The 21,355-nt window shown below is 44.3% G+C and overlaps 1 protein-coding gene across 3 annotated transcripts in view; it reads right to left on the bottom strand.

The window, feature by feature from the left end:
* The window catches only part of LOC144949091 (uncharacterized), a 45,685-nt gene extending 35,694 nt beyond the window's left edge, over positions 1 to 9,991 (bottom strand). For 2 of the 3 annotated variants that reach the window (XM_078878926.1, XM_078878929.1), the window contains exon 1: positions 9,020 to 9,991. In XM_078878926.1, coding sequence (XP_078735052.1) covers positions 9,020 to 9,841 — 822 coding nt within the window. In that variant the 5' untranslated portion in view covers positions 9,842 to 9,991. The remainder of the gene's footprint in view (positions 1 to 9,019) is intronic. The other variant, XM_078878928.1, reaches the window with a different exon arrangement.
* Positions 9,992 to 21,355: the final 11,364 nt, after the last annotated feature.

The following is a 21,355-nucleotide window of genomic DNA, read 5'->3' as shown; positions in this document are numbered from 1 at the left end:
CAAAAACAAGCAATATAAATAAACCAAAAAAATAATGCATTATTAAATGAAACCACAATCGCCAAAGCGTAACAATTCATCAGCCCACTGGTGTGTGCGGTGGCACGGGGGAGGGGTGGACTATTATTGTTACATGTCAGATGGTTTGCAATGGCCACTGGGGCCCACGTGTTTATTTAGCTCAACGTGGCATTTAAAATTTAAATGTATCTACTTTCCCACTATGAGTTCTGTTCTTTCAAGAACGTTGGCACCGCAATAAACCAACCGGTTAAAGTAAAGAAATGAGGCTCGACTTTTACACAGTATAATATAATATTACACAGTATATGCAATTTAAACACAATGTGAGCGATAAATAATTATCACAAACTATTGTTTTTAATAATTATTTCATAATATCCGGCCAGATGGCTCAGCAGTAGTGCGAGTGGCTTGCAAATTGAAGGTCAACAGTTCAAGCCCTGGCTGGGGGATGACTCAGCGCATCATCCCTGAGTAGTTGATAAAAAAAATGAGTTGCACTTTGTAGGAAAATCAACAAAGGTTGTCCTATGGATCGACTCGCCACAAACCATCGAAATGTAGAATTTCCATCACTGGCTCGGCTATAAACAATAGATGAGCACCACTTCAACGCTCATTTCAGCAAAAATATCACCTTATAAAATTTTTTGACAAATAATTCGCCAAAACACAGCGAAGTGAAATTCTCCTCTCTCTGGCTCCGAGCGAGGTCACATCAGGTGAGCGTGGAAGGCGTTTTTTTCGCAAGCCGTCTGTAACTCAATCAGCGCTGCTGGACAAGGCAGACGTGGGTTATCTGGCATCGGTGGGCTTTCATTTTACCCACATCTGGTTTCGTTCACATGCACCCCCGCCGAGGCCACCCGTCCAAAGGTTAGAATTAGCACAGCGCTCAAAGTCATGGCCTGCTGTGCACGAATCACCCCGTATTAAGGTTCTAGCGGCAAGAATAGACACCATTGCATCATCGGCCATGATCAATCCACTGCTCGAGAAAGGCCGCCCAAAGCTGCCACCGTTTCTCACGGTCCTGCGATTAAATAATCCACCGAGCATTCCTCACACGGACCCAGTTTAATCGCTCCATCTCCTTCGGTGGACGCCCTCTGTCGTGTTCCATTGCTTGGCTGCCAAATATTCCCTGACCCATCGGCCATGCCCTCTTCTCAGGACACACCCCTGCCCGAGCTCACTAACTTTTTTTCTTCACAGTTTCAATTGTCGCGCAACGTTAACACTTTTGCAGACCTTTGTCATTCCACTGCTGGATGAAGGCCACCCCACGGCGCGTTGGTCGTGGGGGTTGTTTGACCCGACTTCACCCACGCTCGTCCCGTACGAGTTAGTGAAGGAGAGAGACGACCCCAGGGCCGGTTCAGATATCACTCGCCTCCCGTGTTAGCCATGGCCTGGAATTGAACTCAGGTTTCAAGGTTTATTGCCCAGCAATCTAACCATTGCAACGACAGTTACAATACTAGTGCATAATAACATCAACAATAGCTAGTGTCACCAAAGCTTTGCACGCATGCCATTATCTTAATTACGTTTGGACTGTACAGGCAAATTATCAGAAAGGGTTGTAATTAAGGCTAAATGCAGTAAGAGGCAAGGTTTTACATGCCAAACACTCCTTGATGCAATTGGCCAAACATCTCAATGCAGGACCGTCCTGATGAATTGTTTTTACAATCACTGACATTTCCCTCGGTTAACTAACAGGCATTTAAATATCATTATTACAGTATTGTTATATACTAGTTCTACATATTCAGTCTCGCCAAAATGCAGAGGCAACTAAAGACACTTGAGCTAACAGTCGTATAACATATTACGAGCGGTGTCATCATCTTTTTGGAACTGAATGCATCCAAGGGAGCGTCCACCGAGGAGATGGAGTGATCAAATGAGTTTGTGCACAGGTGCTCGACGGGGATACGCGAAGAGAGTCCGAGACATTGTTCCTTAAACTTTTGACCACTCAAGGAGATACAAACATTCTCTCTACTCTTTGGTTCTTTCGGTAAAGTCACGTAGGTAAAAAATAAAATACATTTGTTTTTAATAACGACGTTATGGGCGCAATGCCGTGATGGGAATTCTTATATATATATGTATTTATTTATTTTCCTCCTACGTGACTTTACCGAAAGAACCAAAGAGTATGGATCCTTGCAGTCACTAAAACTTCAAATCTAGAACATTCTCTCTCTAAATACCCCTGATAGAAAATGATTTATATTACCAGAACATAATTTCTTCAGCTTTCTGTTTTTTTCAAGGAGGGGGGGGGGGGAGTGGGGGCATTTATATATGACGATTAGGGTAGTTTCAGTCGGGTAGTTTACCCAACTTAATATCATAAGTAAAATATGGAAGAACCCCTCTTAACGACGGCAATTGGTTCCAGGAAACCGGTCGTTAAGTGATTTGGTCGTTAAGCGAGTATAGGAAATAGATATTAATATTTAAACAATGTATATTAATGTATATGAATACATTCACTTACTAACATTATAAACAATATTAAAAGAAACATGGTTAACAAATGTGTAGCGAGTCCAACCGAGTCACAGACGTTGCCTTGGGAGCAACACTTTTATTCACAGCAACACAACATCACGTGACCTACACTCGGATGTTGAACGCCCATCACACCACGCTACGGCAGAACTAGACACGGTCCCGCTATCCCGGTCCGGACCACGAGCCGAGTCCCGGACCGCGTGGCTAAAGACTTCTTCAACCTGACGTGGATCTTCTCTCACCAACAGACAAGAACTCCGAGCCCCACACGGGGCCTCCCACCGTTATATCGGCCCGGGCTGCGTCTGGCTCCGCCTCTCGCCCCGCCCACCTTCTAGATCTCTCTGGCTCTTCCCCGAAGGCTCCCGAGAGCTCTTCTATACCACGTGACCACCCCACGGCCCCCTTCCACCGGTGGCCCCCCTCCAATATCATCCGGTTACGTGTCGGCAGGTCAACCAGCGTTCATGCCTCAACGTAACCCTGGCTGGCTGACACCCTTTCACGCTGCCTCACAGGGAGCCCGCACCGCACACTGTACATGGTGTCCCCGCGCTAACCGGCGCTCACCCAAGCCCCGCTAGGGCTGGTACTACGCCAAGTAACCGGGCTGCACATATTGACAACATATTATCCGCCGTGGTTTCGCAGGCCCGGCACCACACAGTGACATTCCCAGTCACTACAAATGTATCAATTCATATTTACAGTACCTCCAACAGCCCATCGTTAACAGAATGGTCGGTAAGCGAACACATTGGGCTCTATGGAGGCACTACACTACACATTGGGCTTTATAGAGGCCTGTCGTTAAGCGATTAGTCGTTAACAGGGGTGGTCGTTAAGAGGGGTTTTACTCTACACCACTAGACACTACACTACTTGTCACTCTACACTACTATACATTACACTATACACTACACAGTGGGCTCTGTAGAGGCCTGTCGTTAAGTGTTTCGTCGTTAACAGGGGTGGTCGTTAAGAGGGGTTCTGCTGTAATTAAATATTAGAAGTAAAATGTATATATTTTTTCGTCTGAAAGAAGAGGAATAAACGTCATCATTATTGTCCGGATCAACCTGCATTTGCATCACAACCCCGCGGACCACCTGGAGGAGCGTCACGAACCACCTGGTGGTCTGAGGATAGCACTTTGATAACCACCGGCGAAAGAGTTGCATATGGATCACAACAATACAGATTAATGACATTATTTAAACGGCTAAGAAGAGTTATGTGGCCTTGGGCAGGCACATTGCTCGAAGAAACGATGGCCGATTATCATTCCTCAACAAATGAGGGGATGAACCTCAAGAGAGCACGTCTCCCGCGAAGATGGAGAGATGAAATCAGCTCGTGTGCCGGTGCATTTTTGCATTGCAGGATCATGATATTGTGACCGATTTGGGAGGTCTTCACCTAGCAGCGGATTGATCATGGAAGATGATGATGATTACCTTGCAGTATTTGTTTAAATGAGCAAACTCTTGTGGATTGGTTTTGTACTTATGGCTTTGATGGCAGTCAGGCATATGAAACAAATACTGCTAGGTTGACAGACCCACAAAAATAGAACAGCTACACGGAGATTTCATTAACAGTAGCAAAACACACATAAGGAGAGGAGTTAGACAAGGAGGCACAGTTTGGGGGGTAAGGCATCGCATATTTAAAGGGCCAAAAGTGAATGAACCACAAAAAAATAATTCGACTCCATCGACCACCGTCACGGTTTTACATTTCTCCGTTTGAACTTGACTTAAAACTCTTCAGGCTTTGGTGTGAAGAAGTCCAGCAACAACAACTTAACTTCAAGTGCAAACAGGCTTGGGGCAGGACGTATCGCGAGAAAGGATCATGGACCGATGGTCATGAATAATAAACAAAAAGGATCAAACAATGTTTAATTTTACCAGGTAAGGCCCACTGAGCTATGTAGCTCTTCTTCTTGGTTCTTTCGGTAAAGTCACGTAGAAGGGAAATAATAAAATAATACAAATAAAACATAATAAAATAATTTTCACGACGTTTCGGCCACAACGCAAGCAGCCGTCCTCAGGTGAAAAACAGGTCTGTCGGAAAGACAGCGTCTGAATGAACACCACCAGGCTTGGCAGCGTATATTTAAGCTGGGTTGGAGGGGGAAGAGCGCCTTGACAAAATAATTTGCATATCAAGAGGAATTTAACATATTTATGGGAAATGCAGATATGGGATTAGTCACTACTTGTGGAATGCGTAGGAGGTGGGCGGGGGGTTTCAAAGTCATATTATGCCCGTGCATTATGCAGGATTAGCAGCATCAAAGGGAGGGAGTAGGGTTAGCATTAATAAAGGGAAGGAATATTAATAGTATGGAGCTGCAGCAACTAACTATGTAGCTCTTTTTCAGAAGCGACCTGGCTATCACAAATGACAGCTCAACGAAGTGGCTTCAAATGTGTAATTTTACAGCAGCCAAACGCATGTTGTTTATAAATGTGGAGAGAAAAACCCGGGCAAAAAATCCACGTGATCACGGGGAGAACATGCAAACTCCAAATATACAGGCGTCAGGCGTGGGATGGAACCCACGATCCGTATACCAAGCGAGGTAGTTAACATCTTGCCGAGTGGCAGCCGAGGAATGGAACTCATCCGAGAGGATGTCCCCCGGGCAAGAAGGAGCGATGAGGTTAGTTCGTGTGCAGAACAAGTACTGGGTGGATCGTTGCATCAACAGCATTGGGAAGCCTTCATCCAGCAGTGGATTGACCATGGCTTATGACAGTAATGATGTAAGCAGCTAAATGCAATGGCATCTCAAAATGCTTCAGATAAGGGGATTATCAATCTGGAAGAAACAAGGTAGAATGGATGGGTGCAACGCATATAAAAAAAATGCTCAATAATGAATATAATCACAATTCAATACAGGGACTCCTCTACTTATGAATATTTCGACCCACGAACTTTCAGAGATACAAACAAACCGGTCCGTTATGTCCATTTTCCTGTTCGGACCGAGAGTCGTAAGTTCAACCGCCGCGTAATAGATGGCGGCGGTGGCATCTACATCTGCAGAACACGAAAAATCAGTGGCATCCACATTTGCAGAACATGGAAAACCAGTGGCATCTACATCTGTAGAACATTAAGAACCGGTGGCATCTATATCTGAAGAATATCATACACATTTTCAAGCCATTCCCTGTCTTTAGTGTACATGCCGTACAACATGTTTGGAATTGACAGGAGAAAAGTTGGACTTACGAACAAATCGACTTACGAATAGACCACGGAAACCTAACTCGTCCGTAAGTAGAGGAGTGCCTGAGCTAATCACATACGACTGGAACATTCTGCATAGATGCAAAAGTGATTTTCTTTTGTGTTTATATAAGTAAAAAAAACCCTACAATGCAGTACCGTGCATCTATTTACCAGCAAGTCTCCATCCAGCAAAAGCTGCCACGACTTGGATAGATGTCAGCCTGGCGAGTGCTGCCAAAAGCGAATTTGGCAGCAGAACATTGTGTAAGTAACCTTGCAGAGTCCCCTACGGTGTGGTGCGATGGATGCGATAGGCTGAACTGCCACGTGGCAAGACAACCAAATTTGTTAACTGCAGACACCGCAGAAACTGAAGACAACGCAAGAAACTAAAGACACCAGAGATACTGCCAATGGGCAAGTCTAAGTCGACTGAATTGAGAGACAAAGTAAAAACATCAGCAAAACTCGATGGTGTGTCTCCACGTGTAAAATATGTCTTAGTCCATACAGCAAATATTGGCTTTCCACGCCAGTATCATAAAGCAGTATTTGTTAAAAAGCATGCAAAATTCTGGATCGGTTGTGACCTTCAGGGTACATCAGCAGATGCAGACCCATTACACAAATGCTGTTGGATTACCAGACACTTTTGGCAAGAGCACTCCGTATAAATATATGGGGCCCCATGCAATGCAAAAAGAAATACCCAACTCATCATGCAATGCTGTGGGACATTCCCAGGAACCATTGAACGTTGGACCACCAATGTTGGGTCCAACAATTCCAACCACACATCAACATAGGCCTTAACGTTGCATGTTGACAAGGTTACTGCTCAAGACAAATAAGCAGAGCTCTGTTTTGAGACTCCACACGTAATAATGTTTCTGTATTTTGTCAGTGCGTTGGCTATTCCACACCAATAATATCACGCAGCATTTAATTAAGCAGGTCGAACTCTGGACCGGTTAAGACCTTTAGGGTCTTATCAGCAGTCAGGCAAGTTAAAATAAAAGTTCAGGGACACAGACTGACCTGCACCCTAAAGCCGACCAGACACACAATTGTAATATTTATTACATAGTGAACACACATGTTCCTGGAATATTTGACAATAGTTAAACATCGGACAAAGGTAGATATGAAAAGGTACAAGATAGAGTTACAACAACTGATTTTAAGCGACATTTAATATTTTGAGGTGTATTCGGATGCGACAGGAAATTAGGGTTTATGTACGGAATATAAAGGAAGAAGTTGATAGAGATTAACTCTATTCATAAAAGACATGCAGGAAATTCATAAATTTGCGATAACAGATATATGTAGTCATAACAGATGAGACAGAAGAGATGTATTGTATTAATAAGAGATAAATAGACGTGATAGGAGATGCACAAGAGATACGGGTATTCAAAGGACAGATGATAGATAGTAGATGCATCCAGATGATGACCAGAGACGTTGTTTATACGTAAGGGATAGACATAAATATATACATGTCCTGTGTTTAAAAGTGACAGGACACACAGACACACGACTAGGGCACAGACGTGCTATATATTGAAAGACAATAACAGGCAAGAGATTAATTCAAAAGTGACGACAGAGTGAAGAGATAACAGAGGTGTGTAACTCATATGAGATATTGAAGGACGTGACAGGATGAATTCTCAGGAGGTTGAATGGTATTTAGAAGCTATATAATGTAAAATATGTATTCAGAATGGTTATACGATGGATGTATTCAGACGGGGTTAAAGAGGTTGAACAAAACATCTATTGGCAAGCGACAAAAGAGCCATGGGACCGGACAGATACAAGTAATCTTGAATTTCGATTTAAAGCTTTCGTGACTGCAGGGATTCATCTTCTTGGTTCTTTTGGTAAAGTCACGTAGAAGGGAAATAATAAAATAATAAAAATAAAATACTATTCTCACGATGTTTCGGCCACAACGTAAGCAGCCGTCCTCAGGTGAAGAACAGGTCTGTCAGAAAGACAGCGTCTGAATGAACACCACCAAGCTTGGCAGCGTATATTTAAGCCGGGTTAGAGGAGGAAGGGCGCCTTGACAAAGAAATTTGCATATCAACAGATCATTGTATTTTATTATGTTTTATTTTTATTATTTCCCTTCTACGTGACTTTACCGAAAGAACCAATAAGAAGTAATCTTGAAGCTGTGATCGTCTTCAGCAAACCTCCACTATCTCTAAAAAGGCGACATTCTGGGCAAAACAGTTCACCACTTCACACCCTTGCGCTCAGTAGCCACGCGAAGACTAACACGAATCTTATCTTCAAAAGCAGCCGAGGGTCAATTTCAATAGCAAGATGCATAGGTGTCATCTCTGTACACCGATCGGAGCGATCTGGGAATAAGGACAACTCTGAGATAAAACGCCGAGACACGACAGCACACACAGACACGGCAGCACACAGACAAGGCAGCACACACAGACACGGAAACACACACAGACACGGCAGCACACACAGACACGGCAACGCACACAGACACGGCAACGCACACAGACACGGCAACGCACACAGACACGGCAACGCACACAGACACGGCAGCGCACACAGACACGGCAGCACACACAGACACAGACACGGCAACACACACACAGACACGGCAGCACACACAGACACGGCAACACACACACAGACACGGCAACACACACACAGACACGGCAACGCACACAGACACGGCAGCGCACACAGACACGGCAGCGCACACAGACACGGCAGCGCACACAGACACGGCAACGCACACAGACACGGCAGCGCACACAGACACGGTGATTGTGACCCCATGCCCGCCGAGCAATGAAGAGGCAGAGAGAGAAACGATCAATTCTAGATTTGAAGCTTTCGTGACTGCAAGGATTCACACTTTTTTTTCGGTAAAGTCACGTAGGAAAAAATAAATAATAAAAATAATAGAAATAATAATAGAATAGAAATACAATTATATATTATTTATAAAAAATAGATTTTATTTCTATTATTATTTCTATTTTTATTATTATTTATTTTTACCGATCAACATCGCGCTTACAGAGCAGACCGACATCACCCGAAAGGCCCCACCGATCGCCAAGGTGTGAGAACCTCCCACCGGTTGAGGCAACGTCCACACACACATACACACGTACACACACAAACATAATGAATCGTTTACACATCAAGAGATAAAAATCCTTACCACCACCACCTGCGTCTCTGCGTGGTGGCCGCCGTGCGACTGCGACTGATGCCGTCCAGTCTGCGTCAGATCGTCTCCTTTCGCTCCTCCTCCTCCACCACCAGCACCACCTCCACCACCAACAGCACCACCACCACCACCTCCACCACCAACAGCACCACCAGCACCTCCACCATCACCAGTAGCAGCACCACCAGCAATACCACCACCAGCAGCACCTCTTCCTCCACCTCCTTTCCTCTTCGTCTTGCCCCTGCCGCGTCCCCTGGCCTCCACCTCGTCAGTCCTGCTAACTTTGTCCACCACCACCACCACAACGTCGTCATCATCATCACCAACATCATCGTCGTCGTCTTCATCGTCGTCGTCTTGCTTGAGCCTGCCATTCAGCCGCGGTGTGGCAGACACAACCGGGGCTGACACAGCAGCAGCTGCAGCTGATACAGCAGCAGCAGTAGCTGTAGCCGATGGTAACACATCAACAACAGCAGCAGCAGCAACAACAACAGCAGCAGTGGCTGTGGTTGACACAGCCGAGGCGGCTATGGCCGATACCGACGATACTGCAGAGTCTGACGGTGATGCCGCCGATGCCGCCGCTGCCGCCGCTGCCGCTACGGGCCCGGGCAGTCTGCCCGCCGAGGTGGGCGTCGGGTCGGGCGGCAGTCGGCATCGGCGTCGGTGAGACTTCCAATGCGAGACTTGGTGCTCACGGGAGCAGTAGAAGGAGCTCTTGCACCTCCCGCAACGCAGCAGGTTCTCCATGGCGCCGCACAGTTCGCAGCTCGACTGCTGCTGCCCGAGATCCCAGTTACTCTCCATCCGCGTCGTCGTCGAGTTCGTGTTGTTGTTGTTGCTGTTCTTGTTGTTATTGTTGTTGTAAAGAAGGCGAAGAGCGTGCACGCTGCTGCTGTTGTTCCACCACCGCGACCACCACCACTACCAACCTCCTCCTCTCCAAGGAGGACGCGGATCCACATCGCGCGCGGCGCAGATTCGTTAAAAAGCCGCGCCTCGGAGGGAATCGATTCTGACGACGGAGATCGCGCGTCGATTCTGATTGACGCGATTCGCACGCATTGGTTGATGTATTTAATACTGGTAGAAACCCTCTGGTTCCACCAGCCCACAGGGGATTATTGTGTCCGTCCGCCGTGCAGGGACGGGCTGGGTGGGGATGGAGGGGCTGGGTGGGGAGGGGCTGGGTGGGGAGGTGGGGGTGGGAGAGGAGGGGCTGGGTGAGGGGTGGGAGGGGTGGGGCTGGGTGGGGAGGGGCTGGGTGGGGAGGGTGGGGCTGGGTGGGGAGGGTGGGGCTGGGTGGGGAGGGTGGGGAGGGGTGGGGCTGGGTGGGGAGGGGCTGGTCACCCCGTGGTGCCCTTATAAAACTCAACGTTTAACCTACTCACGCCGGCTTGTGCCCGCCCTCACAGTCGGGCATATTTGCGGAATACACCACGCCGCCGTTGACCCTGGCCATTGACCGAGCAACCCAACGTTCCTACCAGCTCCCTCCGCAGGAATTTGTTTTAATTTTTTTTTATTTTAGCAGGTGAATTCCCACCGAGCTGCTGTATAGCTTTTTTTTTTTAGAAGCGACCTGTCAATCACAAACGATAACCCGACGAAGTGGCTTCTCATATTTTGATTTGAAGCTTTCGTGACTGCAGGAATCCATACTTTTTGGTTCTTTCGGTAAAGTCACGTAGGTGTTTTATTTTATGTTATACCTACGTGACTTTACCGAAAGAACCAACGAGTGTGGCTTATCATAATCAGGCGGAAATGTATAACAGCAGCCAAATTATGTACGCAAACGTTCATTCTAAATGTGGAGGGAAGAAAACCCGGATGATCCCGAGAAAAGAGACATCACTAACTCTGAATATACAGCAGCAGGCGACAAAGTCAGGATCGAACCCACGACCTCCTGTACACCAGACGAGGAAGTTAACATCTTCAATGTAAATAAATATTGATTCAACGATTCGACTCCATGGCACGGGAATCGATCAATCGATTCATGGAGACAACCCTCTCTCCCACTCCCACCAAAACACATGGGGGAGCCTCGGTGAGCAAACCCAGGCGGTCGTTTCGCGAACTCGCCGATTCAACGCCGCATTGTTCGTGGTTAAAAACAAAAGTTTTTACTTTACGAATAAATAAGCGCCCATTTGAACCTTACTCGGGCGGCCCGCGTGCAAATTAACTTTGCACGAGTTCATGTCTCTTGCATCCGCTGCTTTGGTACAACGTAAACACAACAGGGGTTGTTAGTGGGTTGGGGGGGTTCGAGCGTGCGGGCAACTATTTTTAAATCGCGTTTTCCCCGCACCGCCAACCGCCGCCCTTTCACTTTGGCCCCCGCAGAGGACGGATTTAGTCCCGCGCGAGCTCCCGTAGGGGGGCAAGAGAGAGTGGGGGGCGGGGCGGGGCGCGCGCGCGCGCACGTGACATAAACAAGGCGCGCGATGGCGGCGCGAAAATCGATTCCGACGATTATAGAATCGACAAAGATTTAAATCGATTCCGCCGATTTTAACGATTTCGAGTAATCGGTCACAGCGATCGATTCCCACGACGTTTGACAAAACGTCGTTGTAGTCGAGCCGTCCTTTGAGTCTTTTATTTTATTAGAGTTAGCGGTGGGGGTTGCAACAAGGCACTGTTTTACAAACCAAAGCCGTAGCCATGGAGTCAACATTGGGGGGGACCAAATCTTCAAGGGGGTCTAGGGCCCCCACCCCCCCCCCCCAGAAAGAAAAATTGAAATTTGAAAAAAAAGTCCTGCAATTTTTTTACAATAATGTCTAATAGTGTATTGTATTACATTGCTCTGTTTTTTTCTTTTTTTTTACCTTTTCTTGTTTCATTGTATGTAAGGACAGAGATTAGGGATTTATAAAGTACAACCATAACCAGAATCATATTAACAGAAATCTATGCATTGTTATATGAAGACAAGTCCAGATATTGTGGCCAATGTTTAGCAAATTTTTGTTTTTATTTACATAGCATATAATTTTTTTTAAAAATATTGTTTATAGCAATATATTGGGGGGAACATTTTGAACATATTTGAATATTGGGGGGGATCACCCCCAATATATATTATAATTACGGCCTTGATACAAACAATAGCTGTCAACCCAGACGGTTTACCTCGTGGTCATGTACGGGGAAATGTAGTTTTCATGTCCATACGGCGTACGGCCGTTTCAAGTTGGGCAAAAAAAATTGTGTTTCTCGCTTGGGATGGGACTTTGGGGCCGTCCATAAATGACGTCACGCGATTTTGGACGATTTTTACTCTCCCCCCCCCTAGTCACATGGCGTCACAAAAAGTCAGACCCCCCTCAAATATGACGTCACAAAGCTCTGCCCCGCCCCCCAAAAAATAAAACATGCTTAAAATCGCTTTAAACTATTGTCATTGTAGTGCGTATTTAATGTGGCGCTGCACTCTGATGTTGTAGGAGAAACATTTATTAAAAAGTCTATTTAATGAAATAGAACGTGTTGTCTATATTTATTTAAAGTTGCGCATTTTGAAGTGACGTCACATTTCTCGAACCCCCCCCTCCCCTCGTCACACATCGTCACAAATGTCTGATCCCTCCCCTCCTAGGTGCGTGACGTCATTTATGGACGGCCCCTAAGGTTTGCACTGATAAAGGGTTGACAGGTATGCTATACACCACACTACTATACACTACTATACACTACACTATACACTACACTATACACTACACTACTATACACTACACTATACACTGCACTACTATACCATACACTATTATACACTACACTACTATACACTACTATACACTATACACTACTATACACTACACTACTATACACTACACTATACACTACACTATACACTGCACTACTATACCATACACTATTATACACTACACTACTATACACTACTATACACTCCACTACTATACACTACTATACACTACACTACTATACACTACACTATACACTACACTATACACTGCACTACTATACCATCCCTGTCAACCCATACGGTTTTCCCCCCGTATTCTTGTCCAGAGAAATTGAGTTTCTAGGTCCATTCATGAACTCGGCGAGAAAAAGTACAAGAAGACCAAAATTGACAGAAGCAAAAGGCAATTAAGATATAATACAGCACTGCAGCAAGGAAAAATCTAAACAAAAATCACCGAAAATATTGCACAAACACGAATCAACGTTAAGTAGCGAACTCCCTGTCGCGTTAAGTTGGCTCGGGCAGATACTTTTTTTTTTAGACCGATCGTAATACAATTCCAAAGTTAAGTGACAGAAACATTAAACAGATATGGGGTGACTATTGTTCTAGCAAGTAAACAAGCAACACTTGCCAAGTACAGTTTCGGGTGGTAGATGTGGGGTAGCAGTCAAACCCTTAAAAAAAGCAGGAATAAATAAACGTGATGGGAGCCATTGATTCTATTCTATCATCATCAGCAGCAGCAACAGCCATGACCTCTCCACTGCTAGATGGAACTCTCTACCAAGTCGTCTATGACTCACGGTCATGTGATTTCATAATCCATCTAAAACTAAACCAATTTTTAAAAATTACCAGGTGAAGTCCCACTGAGCAATACGGCTCTTTTTAAATCCTTTATATTAAGTTCACTTGCTTGCGCGCTTGCACGCTTACCACCGTGCAAATCTTTCGGTCGTTTTTTAACCCACTTCCCGTGATCCAATCGAGCTGACATTTTGCACACAGACTCGTTGTGTGTTCCTAAATTTTCCACTTTTTAGGAAAATATGTTTTTCCTAAACACAGAAAATTATTCAAGAAAACAACAAAAATGTACAATATAAACAATCATACAAAAAACTGAAAACCTTATAATCCTTATATACGACTTTCCTTATATTTCATTTACAATACCAATGTGATAAAAATGAAACTCTTACTCAAGAAAAACAGAAATGAATAATAAAATAAAACCGATGCCACGCATATAATATAGTGAAAAACTTTGTTTTTACGGGTTAATTTTTTCAGAAGCGACCTCGCCACAAACGTCAGCGCAACGAAGTGGCTCATCATCGCGTGAAACATTTAAAGCAGACAAACACTCTAAACGCGTGATGTTCATTCGAAATGTGGAAGGAAAAACCGGAGGACTCGGATAAAAATCCACGCGACCACGGGGAGAGAGACACGCAAACTCCAAATATACAACAGGCGTAAGGGTCGTTGATCGAACCCACGACCTCCTGTATACCAGGCGAGGTAGTTAACATCTCACCACCGTGGCCCCATCTAACTCCAAGATGCCCATTCGCGTACTTAATTTTGCAGACATTACAAAGCAATGATACTGGTAGGAACCACCTGGATCCACCATCCCACAAGGGATTATTGTGTCCGTCCGTCGTGCATCAAAAAATGGGAGGGGTGGGGCTGGGTGGAGAGGGGAGGGTGGGGAGGGGCTGGGTGTGGAGGGTGGGGAGGGGCTGGGTGGGGAGAGTGGGGCTGGGTGGGGGGTGGGAGGGGTGGGGCTGGGTGGGGAGGGGCTGGGTGGGGAGGGGCTGGGTGGAGATAGTGGGGCTGGGTGGGGGGTGGGAGGGGTGGGGCTGGTCACCCCGTGGTGCCCTTATAAAACTCAACGTGTAACCTACTCACGCCGGCTTGTGCCCACCCTCACAGTCGGGCATATTTGCGGAATACACCACGCCGCCGTTGACCCTGGCCATTGACCGAGCAACCCAACGTTCCTACCAGCTCCCTCCGCAGGAATGTGTTTGGCATCCAATTAATAGCTTACAATGTAATTAATCGATACATGTAACGGTATAAGATCACAGATAAAGTACTGTATTATTGCATGCATGCCAAACTAGTACTTCTGAATAATTTGCCAGGCCTTCATCCAGCAGTAGATTGGCAAAATGGCCAGATAACATAATTAAAAGTGTAATGCACATCCATCAACGTAGACATCATATAGAGAGGTGTGTAGTTAACGTTGCTTTCAGAATCAAATCTGTATTTTCTTTATGAAATCTGCAAGGATTTCACCACAGTAATGCAATTCCGCCCCCTGTAGGAGTATTTGCATGACTTAAATCAAGCCGTGTAGTCCAATGTGATCACTGCAGAGGTGGGACAAAGTCATTGTTATGCAAGTCCAAGTCGAGTCGCAAGTCATCAAATTCATGACTCGAGTCTGACTCGAGTCCAAGTCACATGACTCGAGTCCACATCTCAGAGGTGGGACAAAGTCATTGTTATGCAAGTCCAAGTCGAGTCGCAAGTCATCAAATTCATGACTCGAGTCTGACTCGAGTCCAAGTCACATGACTCGAGTCCACACCTCTGGATCACTGTATGTGTGGTATGGTGTACAGGTTTCCCTCGCTCTATGCAGTACACACACAATATACCGCTGTACGTATCTCTATGTGTATCAGTGAGGTGCGGTGAGTTCAATGGCTGGGGAGGCACTGGCTATTTCAGACGCTGTCTCCCCGACAGACCTGGTCTTCACCTGAGGACGGCTGCTTGCGTTGTGGCCGAAACGTCGTGAGAATTACTTTATTGTTTTATTTTATTCTTTTATTATTTCCATTCTACGTGACTTTACCGAAAGAACCAAGAAGATGAATCCCTGCAGTCACGAAAGCTTTAAATCGAAATTTAGGCATTTAGATGTGAAATTTTCATGACTGCAAGGATTCATATTCTTTGTTTTTTTCGGTAAAGTCACGTAGGTAAAAAAATAAAAATTAAAATAAATTAAAACCACGACGTTTCGGGCGCAACACAAGCGTCCTTCTTCAGGTGGGGACAACTGAGCGAAAGCGTGTGCTCAGCGAAAGTGTGTGCGGGACATCTGTGAACAACTGTGAACAACATTTACTCCATGGCTGGCAACCTCGGACGAGCAGACAACTGAGAATAGTCACTGGCGTCGTTTGTGGAGAAGGTCAGTAACAAAACAGGAAGCAGACTGCGATGTATGCACCATATGTTGAACTTCCTTCGCGCCGTACGTAGCCAACCGTGCTAATGCATCCCTCGCATACCCGTCCCTCCGCGTAAACAATCGACGCGTTTCGATTTAAAGCTTCTTTCGGTTAAGTCACGTAGAAGGGAAATAATAAAATAATAAAAATAAAACATAATAAAATAATTCTCTTTCGATTTAAAGCTTCTTTCGTGACTGCAGTGATTCATCTTCTTGGTTCTTTCGGTTAAGTCACGTAGAAGGGAAATAATAAATAATAAAAATAAAACATAATAAAATAATTATCTTTCGATTTAAAGCTTTCGTGACTGCAGGGATTCATTTTCTTGGTTCTTTCGGTAAAGTCGCGTATAAGGGAACCAACCAGGCATATGAATCCCTGCAGTCACGAAAGATTTAAATCAAAAGTTCCCCAGAATCTTTAAAAACGAGTCCATAGTAGCGGTTAAATTTCGATTTAAAGCTTTCGTGATTGCAGGGATTAATTTTCTTGGTTCTTTCGGTAAAGTCGCGTAGAAGGGAAACAATAAAATAATACAAATAAAACATAGTAAAATTCTCATGACGTTTCGACAGAAGCAAAGTGGACACTTTTTTTGCTGTGGTTTTCACACCTGATGATGATTGCTTGTGTTGCAATCGAAACGTCGTGATAATTTTATTGGTTTATTATTTATTTATTATTTACCTTCTACGTGACTTTACCGAAAGAACCAACAATAGACGCGTTGATAATTGTTTTTTTTACCCTTCTATCTGGCAACAAAACTGACACCTTTGTTACAAGGTGTCATGTTTGCATAGACCACAATACTTGCAGTCATAATGCAAACAAAAAACATAACTCTGATAATATATGCACTGTCCTTGAAGTTGATTGGTCCACACCCGAGACAGCTTTCCTTAGAGCCTAGTTTCACATGGGTTGGACCAGATGACGCCAAAAGGTGTCAGTTTTGTTGCCAGATAGAAGGGTAAAAAAACAATTATCATATTTTTTACTGGAAAATGAGGTTCCAATTGAATAGACACGTTGTTCACGTAAACCCGTATCAGCCGCAAGGCCTTCAGGAAGAGTTGCATCATTTCAGTAGCAGCATTGTCTCAAGGCAAGCAACACTAACCGCTCCAGAGGTTCATACTCTTAGTTCTTTCGGTAAAGTCACGTAGGTAAAAAATGAAATTAAAATTAATAAAAAAAATCACGACGTTTCGGAAGCAACACAAGCTTCCGTCTTCAGGTGAAACTGTCACAGCAAAATATCTGTATCAAGTGAAGAGAAGTCCCAAGAGGTACGGGACCTTATATACTGGTTAAGGGGGGAGGAGCCAGGAAGGGCCGCGGGGGAGGTTGTTATTGCCCTCCACACACGGCAGGGGGCAGCACTGTCCCACTCGCTCTCCACGTGCCTGGTGTGGAGGAGGCTGTGGGTTCCATCCCGACCCTGACGCCTGCGTATTTGGAGTTTGCATGTTCTCCCCGTGGTCGCGTGGATTTTTCTCTGGATGATGCGATTTTTCCCTCCACATTTATAAACACGCGTTTAGAGTATTTGGCTGCTTTAAATTTACATGTGATTAGACACTTGGTCGTATTATCATTTGTGGCCAGGTCGCTTCTGAAAAAAATAGCGATATAGCTCAGTGGGCCTTACCTGGTCAAATAAAATTAAAAAAATTGTTTAGTTTAGTTACAATCCACTACACTTGATAATCAAATTAACCCATGGGTGGTTGAAATCTGTATTCGATCTCAGGTTCTCAGCATTGTTGGGCCCAATTCTCTGATCTCCGCGTCACTCAGCCGCCTCATCGTGCGTGGGAATTGTTAGAGTTGAATTCACTGTGGATCTGGAGTGAAGTAAATGAAAAAGAATTAAAGTAAAATATGAAAAATCGTGACATGAATAAGTGTCAGATGCGTTTATCTCCCTTAAGCTCACCGCCTTTGTCATGGGTTTTCTCTGTGCCCTGTCCAATCTGTCAATAACTCCTTGTAAAAAAAAATACTCACCTAAAAAATACCTGCTTCTCTTGGTTTCAAATATCTCTTGTGGTAATTTCCTCAATGCGTATTTCTGTTTTTGTTGATGTTGTTATCAAGTCGTGGTGGAGACATTTCTGATATGATGCTATCTGAATGCCTTTCATGAACATACAATAAGCATCGTGTCACCTTTGAGCTCGCTTTGTACTCTCACAGTGAAGTGCCACATCACCCACACATCACGGTGCTTCTGCTGAATATATCGAGTAAGTTCTGAAAACTCTGATAAGTTCGTGTAAATAAATATTAATATATCATCAAATGTTTTCGCCAATTCGTATTTGTTGAACATCAAACATTTTTAGAAGTGCCGTTCGTACATCTCTATTTACATAAAACATGAAAGTGGTTATTTTTTACAATTATGGAATTTTTTACATGAAGGAAGGCAGCTATACAGCGGTCAGATGACTCGGGTGCTGAGGACCTGGGTTCGAATCCAGGTTCCCGCTACCGAATGGTTAAACTGGGTTCTCAGGTATAGACAGTTGATTATCTCAGCCCGGTCACCAATGGCTACACACACACATACAACATATGCTGTTTGTTTTTCACTTTATTTGTCGAAATTCCAGCTCTGACAATGAAAAAAAAAGACACATCAGTCCGATCGCCACGTGATGGACATTTTCTGCGGAGTCGGGCGTGTGTGAGAATACTGTCCGTCGTGTGTGGATAGACGAGAGTCAACTTGAAGGGATTTCAGAAATAAGTTCAGTAATATCTCCTTCAGCGGGCTGTTCTCTAACCATCAGCACTCGAGGGGAAGCTTAATGCGTGTTGGAAATAAAACAGTTCATCAGAAGTTTAGGCGAACTGCACCTCCCATTTACAGCCCAGAGCCAGTTGTGGAAATTCTACATTCAGATGACGTGTCAATTCATATGAGAGGCACTTTCGACTTCCGCCAAAAAGTGATTCCCATTTTTGTTTTAATCTACCCCAGAGGAATGATGGGCTGAGTCAACTCCCAACCAGGAGTTGAACTCGCAACCTTTCGATTGCTAGACGCGCTCTCTCTCTCTCTGGTTAGCGAAAAATCAAATGCCAGCTTATGTGGTGACGGCACATTCATAAAAGTTTTACCCGAGGCAATGATGTGCGTGATCACCTTGGGTTCGTTGTAAAGCGCGCGTTGTACAGCTAATCCAAGGTGATTGCCGTGAGCACGTGACAACATGATACTGCAATCATTAAGTGAACACTGTGGAGAATATAAGTAACACAATTTATATAAGTAACACAATAAATATTCAGCAAAATCAAGACAAAATATATTCCCTTCAGGCATTCGTCTGTAACATATCGTGGTTAGAAGAAGGGCCATTGCTCCAAAACGTCAAATAATTGATATACTTTTTCTTTTTAAGGCCACATAGTGTGTTGAGTTGGTGTTTTGTTGTTGTTATTTTTTAATCCTTTATTAAATCCTTTATATTAAGTTCACTTGCTTGCTTGCTTACGACCGTGCAAATCTTTCGGTCGTTTTTTAACCCACTTCCCGTGATCCAATCGAGCTGACATTTTGCACACAGACTCGTTGTGCGTGACAATGTTTTTTCGTGAAAAAAATTTCAAAAATGTTACACTTTTTAGGAAAAAATAAATTATATTTAATTACCAATTGCTTAATGGTGGCAGGCATTCATCTGACCCATAGGTGGCAGCCATCTCAAGCCAGAAGACGAGAGGACTCTAGCCGCCACGCATATAAAGGATTTATAGTGAAAATTTTGTTTTTACGGGTTAATTTTATTAAGTTCACTTGCTTGCTTGCTTACGACCGTGCAAATCTTTTGGTCGTGTTTTAACCCACTTCCCGTGATCCAATCGAGCTGACATTTTGCACACAGACTCGTTGTGCGTGACAATTAATGTTCGTGAAATTTTTTCCCCAAAATTTTACACTTTTTAGGAAAAAAATATTCTATTTAATTACCAATTGCTTAATGGTGCCATGCAATCATCTGACCCATAGGTGGCAGCCATTTCAAGCCAGAGGACGAGAGGACTCTAGGCGCCACGCATATAAAGGATTTATAGTGAAAAACTTTGTTTTTACGGGTTTACTTGTTACCTTTGTACCACTGCCAACGCAGCAGCACGACATCGTTTATTGGCTCAGATCCAAACCATCAAATCAGGCCGCCTTCTTTCGCACCGTACGTAGCCAACCGTGCTAATTGCTTAGCGACACGCATATGCGGAACTTAATTTTTTGGTTTTAAGATAAACCCCGCGCAAGTTTCATTTGATTTCTCTTTACACTCACATCATCTCTCCACAGATGGGCGCACCATGAAACTCGATCACTCACTCGTTTGGTCCACTTTGCCTTCATGCCGTCAACAAAAGCCGGCTAAAGTGGGCGATCAAAATGTTGCGTGGGTGATCACAATCTCTGCAGGGTAACTCACGAACAAAACTCATTTTTCGAAAGTATTTTATGAACAAGACGATTCAGCGACACAGCACAGAGGATATGAAGGGAGGTTGACACCAGCACAACACACATGACGGATTTACGGTGCAATGGAGACCCTGTCTAAACCGCATGTTTCAATAAACTCTATAACCACGGTGTATTTCTAAGCTCTGATACCCTTGTAAAAGAAAAATAAAGGGAGGAGGGGACAACTTTTTTGTTTTAATGTGCGGTTGTATATGTCGAACTGTCGCATGAAATGAAAAGAGAAAAAAAATACACATCGGATTTGCGGTAAAATAAGTCGTGAATAAACTTAATTTGAAGCTTTCGTGACTGCAGGAATTACTCTTTGGTTCTTTCGGTAAAGTCACGTAGAAATAAAATAAATAAAATAAATAAAATAATAGTGACTTTACCGAAAGAACCAAAGAGTAAGTCGTGAATATTTCTCCATTCATCGTTATTATGAGACTGTGTAAAATACATTGCTGTGTTTTCAACAGTTACCTACTCGCCTCGCTTCGATAAGCTGATCGGGCTCGTCCAAAAAGCTGGCAATCGAAGCGTCCGATGTAAGCCATGGACGCTTTTTTTAAACTCGCCGTTTTATGCCCAAAATATAACGAGGCCGCGAAATTTCGCCGTCGAAAAACACACAAAATAAAAGCAACCACGCAAACGCCATCCCTCTCAGCCACTCAGTTCACACACAAAGGCCATCTTTACGGCAGACGAGCGCGCTTTGGCAGAGGGAAGCAAGGAGATTCGCAGAAAGAGATTTTGTTGTTTTTGCCTTTGAAGCTTCCGATGCACCCACGAAGCCAGGATTCTTATCTCCAACTTATCTCCAAAGTGCA

The sequence above is a fragment of the Lampetra fluviatilis genome, chromosome 52 (genome assembly GCF_964198595.1).
Source record: "Lampetra fluviatilis chromosome 52, kcLamFluv1.1, whole genome shotgun sequence".
NCBI lineage: Eukaryota > Metazoa > Chordata > Hyperoartia > Petromyzontiformes > Petromyzontidae > Lampetra > Lampetra fluviatilis.
This window is presented reverse-complemented; position numbering and strand designations above follow the sequence as displayed.